Source organism: Berghia stephanieae, chromosome 3 (assembly GCF_034508935.2).
Source record: "Berghia stephanieae isolate SIO BIC M18660-M18661 chromosome 3, UCSD_Bste_1.3, whole genome shotgun sequence".
Lineage (NCBI taxonomy): Eukaryota > Metazoa > Mollusca > Gastropoda > Nudibranchia > Aeolidiidae > Berghia > Berghia stephanieae.
Window position 1 is genome coordinate 91,164,345 of NC_088362.1, and position 5,000 is coordinate 91,169,344.

Here is a 5,000-nt window from a genome sequence, read left to right on the forward strand (position 1 = left end):
CATTTGTTTTTCTGTCTTATAATCTACAAATTGATTAACTGTTTTCCCTTGTCCGTGATTGACTAAGATAAACCATTTTAGCCATTCAATCTCCCAGAGATTTCTTAAAATAAAAACAAAAGTATGAATATAGACCAAAGTAAAATATACCCAGCTTGACCCATGGCAAAAACCGGACTGACCAAACAAGTCATCCATTATCCATGATCAAATATACTCTAGTAATATACTGATTCAATGCAGGAAGCCGATGAATGATCATTTTCGTAACATTATACACCTAACAAAGATAATGAATTATTGTGCTATGGAAACTGTCATATCTAGCTGTTACCAGCTTTTTTTTCTGAAATGAAAAATAACAGTACTTTGTCCCCACTTTTCTAACACTTTCAGAGGGAATTATTGCTTATCTTAAGCAACATTGGTGTTTTATACGTTGAACATTGAAAATTTATCATTTTGTCACAGCCTCACATAATGCAATAATCCTTTATTTCCAATTAATCCAAATAATTTTAGCTGACATTAAAAGGAAAGTGGAATAATCAGAAGGAGGGCAGGGGAATTGAAATAGAGCATTCAATGTTCGTAAAGTTTGATTCGACTGGTTTTGCGGTGCATGTGACACATTCAGGTCATTTCAGTGACAGTAAAAAGGACGAGAATGCCGAAAAGTCTCACCCAGACATCAGCATGGGATCCTACTAAGAGGAATAATCTCAAATATTTACAAAATATGTTAAAAACAACATAAACATAACTATCAGTGCATAGAAGAGAGATGCTATAAACGAGAAAAAAATGTCACCTCCTGAAACTAATAATATACATTTGACAGGCAAAGATTCCAGCAAGGGCCAAATAATCCCATGCCAAGACAAATACACAAGGCCACTCAGAAAACAGATATTAGGGGAATAGAAGACACAGCAAGTGGCCTCATGCCAAAAGACCCCACCCTTATGCCCCACCCGTATTCATACCTTTTTGCCATATCGTCGTCTTCACCACCCCAGCCAAAGAACATGTTTGAAAATCCATTAATATTTTCAAACTGATCTTTGCTCACAGAACTCACACCACCGTATATTCTTGCATAAGGCAACCTGAAATAAAGCATGATCGCATATTATAATAAAATGACACTTAAGCCATATATATGAATATTCTATATATATATATATATATATATATATATATATATATATATATATATATATATATATATACATATATATATGTATATATATATATATATATATATATATATATATATATATATACATATATTTATGTGTGAGTGTGTGTGTCCAAAGCTAGTAGGAGACAAATTCCTCAAACCTCTGATACGGGTGGAAGATGATATATGATAATCCATAGTCGCATGCGAAGAAAGCAATATAAAAGTCGGGATATGTAGTAAGATTCTAATAGATTATGGAACAAAGGAATGACGAGTCGCGAAAAATGTATTACATAACAGTTAAAATAAAATATATTAGGAATGTTTATCTCAAAAGCTCTCACGAGTCAATAACAAGAACAATTTATCAACAGAACTACGCTTATCCAAGCTATTTAATTATGTTGTGTGTGAAAACAATCTCAAGAATGTTGTCTGGTACGAGAGATAAAAGATATGGCCTTACACTTGAATAAAGTGACCATTAATTCCTGTATAAAACCGAAGCAAATTATTTTAAAACTGTCTCAAAACGACATGAGACAATACATCTCACACGTGACAGTTAAAAACAATCAACCTCCCTTCTTATTTAGCATTCATCGATCATGCACATTTCTTATATATTCAAACTAACATATAAAAAGTGGTGGCGAATCTAAGAATGGCTTGCTGACATTCTTCAAGCCTTTTTACAAATCTGTGACATTCTGGGCATTTTAGAGCCCATTAAAACGTACAATTTAATTGGGCACAAGAATATCTAGAAAGTCACCGATTTGGAAAAATAAAGACGAAAAACGCATACATGAAACATGGTATGGAATGCAAAGGTTTTGTTATGTTTAATCTATCGTACTTTTCGTTTTTGAAAAACAATATTAATGATTATTGATTGTAAACAAGCATTACAGGCAAGAATTGTCGTTCTGTGCTTTGTGTGTTCTGAAAATTTTGTGATTTCTATACATTTATACCTGGACATTTTACTTCGTTGTGCTTGTTAGAACACACTGTTTCTTATTATTTAGTTTTTATCAACTCATAAGAAAGGATTGATCTATAATTCTGTATTTTATCATGGAAACCGTGAGTTTTAAAATATTTTTACATAGTCATTTAATGGCCGCCGCTCTCATACAAACATTGTTTATCTTATTTTTAGCCGTGACTTACCACCACCATTGTTTTAAAAATTGTGAACACTTTAATCCTACAACTGATATTTACTACAGGCCCCGAGGCGATAAGCATATTCCAACGGTGATTATCTAACGCCCCCCTCGCCCCCACCATGGTACTCGACCCTCACCAACGCTTTCCCCTGTCCTTCAATAAGTGAGCGAGAACAAAATCTATCCACAAAATATAAATTAAAAACTGTCACTAATGAATTCACGTTCAGTTAGTAACAAAACAACCCTTATAAATGAATACATTATATCAAATGACATTGGTTTACTATTTATAATGGAGAAATGGATGAAAGAAAAGTATGATTTTATTTTATGTGAACTTTTACCGGCCGGTTATTCCTTCATCAGACATGGCCTCTCGGGATCACGTGATTGTGGCGGATTGATGGTCATCTTTAAAAATTGGATTGATTTTTAAAGTTATCACCACGACAACACCGTTGACATTTGAGCTGCTTGAATGTACAATAAAATACAAAAACGTATTCCATAATTTTGTTTTAATTTATCGTCCTCCACAATCAAAGAAAAATAAAGCCTCAGTCAAAGAGTTTTTAGCAGAGTTTCAAAAGTACATCATCGACATCTCAACAAAAACCAAATATTTTTATATCCTTGGTGATTTTAATATTAGAGTAAATGACAGAACTGACAAGGATTCTGTTGACTTTCTTCATAATCGAATCCTGCAATCTAGTTCAACGTGTTTTGAATCACCAACACTCGAGGCTGGCAACATACTTGATCTAGTCATTTCCCATTCAGATGATTGTTTAATACACGATGTTCGTGTTGAATAACATCTCCGATCATGACAGTGTAATATTTTATCTAAACACTACAAAACCACGATTCCAACATACGACGATAACATACGGGAAATCGTCATCGATTGATATGGAGTTTTAAGATGGACATCGTAAAGTCAAATTTAATCAAATTAGTACAGAACGCAGAATCTATTGAAACGAACTTGTTAATCTTCAATATGTCTGATATTTACAATCTACACGCACCCTTACTTAATCAAGAAAACCATAACGATAAGACCGGATACTAAATGGCTCTCAGAAGAAATTCGACAATCAAAATTAAAAGAAGAGCAGCCGAGAAGACCTGGCGCAACACAAAGCTTACGGTCGACAAAGACGTATACATTAGGAAAAAAAACTAGTACAAACGAACTTATAAAGAAAGCAAAGCATTGTTTCTTGAGATAAAATATCTCCAATCGTATTATTGTTGTTATTATTATTATTATTATTATTATTATTATTATTATTATTATTATTATTATTATTATTATTATCATTATCATTATATTATTATTATTATTATTATTATTATTATTATTATTATTATTATTATTATTATTATTATTATTATTATTATTATTATTATTATTGTCGTTGTTATATGATCTTTATTATTAAATTTAGTTTGATGCTTGTAGGATCAACCTTAAATGTTACTATAAAATAATATCATAATTAAGGTGAATTAAGTATTTTAAAAATTTTATTTAAAATAAAAGTTTAGCCTGATGTAGTATTGAACTGTAACACTGTAGATATGTAGATTCATTAAAGCACTTCAATTGTAAAAAGATATAGAAAAGTTGGTATTTCGGTAAACAAACCTGTATCTGAATTTGTCAATGGCTGCAGATAAATGGCGAGGCATTTCAGGACAAGAGTAGATGTTCCTGTCATTTTCTGGAATGAGATCAACATCGTGGAAGACGGCACACTGATAGTTATAGCGCTTCATGGCCTCAGCATAGCCAATATTCATCAACATTGCACGATTAAACCTTGTGGGGAGTGCCTGGTACAGATAGTACAAAAGTTCTACGGTCAAAATTTTTGAACATTCAATAATTTAACCTTTTCAAGCAATTTATTTTTTGGTGGACGTGGGGGGGGGGGGGTGGGGGTGGAGATTAATGATATAAATTACTGATTGCTTGTAAGGTTATCCTTCAGAAATAACAGATCTAATTGTTTTCTTACCTCTGAAGTAAAAGCTCTTTTTATTAAGTACGGAACATCTCAAATTTTTCTGGCCTTTCAATGATGTTAGCAAAGTATTGTCATTAAATTCTTGTAATAAAGTCATTCTTAAGTGCACTTCAGAAATGTCAATGGTTAAGAAAAAGGATGAACAAACAAAAATCCACAAAACACACACCTCTCACATCGCTGCTTGTGATGCTTGTCACATTGCAAGAAGCTGAATCTCCAAAGTATCAATGGAAAGGATTTTATTGTAATAGGATTCAATAGTCTGGTGTCACGTCCGCCCAGCAACGAGCAGATTGGTTCTAAACAAACAAAATCGGTACTTTTTATTGTTCATGCTGGCTAGATTTTTTTCATAAGTCATGAGATCAGAATGTATAAAAGTAAAAACATAATCATAATATTTATAATGATTTTCTCCTTTGGATACAGTTTTATGCTCGTCGGAGAAGTATTTCATAAGGGCATCCGCCATTGTTCATAGTTTAGAACCAGTTATTAAGTTACTATGCGTCATTACGAGGGAAGTGACGTTACGACTGTTGAAGCTTATTGGGATGGTGGGATATCGAAAAACTACTGCTATACTATAACACT

General features: G+C 32.6%; 1 protein-coding gene across 3 annotated transcripts in view; it reads right to left on the reverse strand.

The window, feature by feature from the left end:
• The window catches only part of LOC144968810 (beta-1,4-N-acetylgalactosaminyltransferase bre-4-like), a 91,978-nt gene that overhangs the window by 7,850 nt on the left and 79,128 nt on the right, over positions 1-5,000 (reverse strand). For all 3 annotated transcript variants that reach the window (XM_078907517.1, XM_078907516.1, XM_078907518.1), the window contains 2 exons: positions 4,022-4,209; positions 987-1,109 (listed from right to left, as the gene is read on the reverse strand). In XM_078907517.1, coding sequence (XP_078763643.1) covers positions 987-1,109; positions 4,022-4,209 — 311 coding nt within the window. The remainder of the gene's footprint in view (positions 1-986; positions 1,110-4,021; positions 4,210-5,000) is intronic.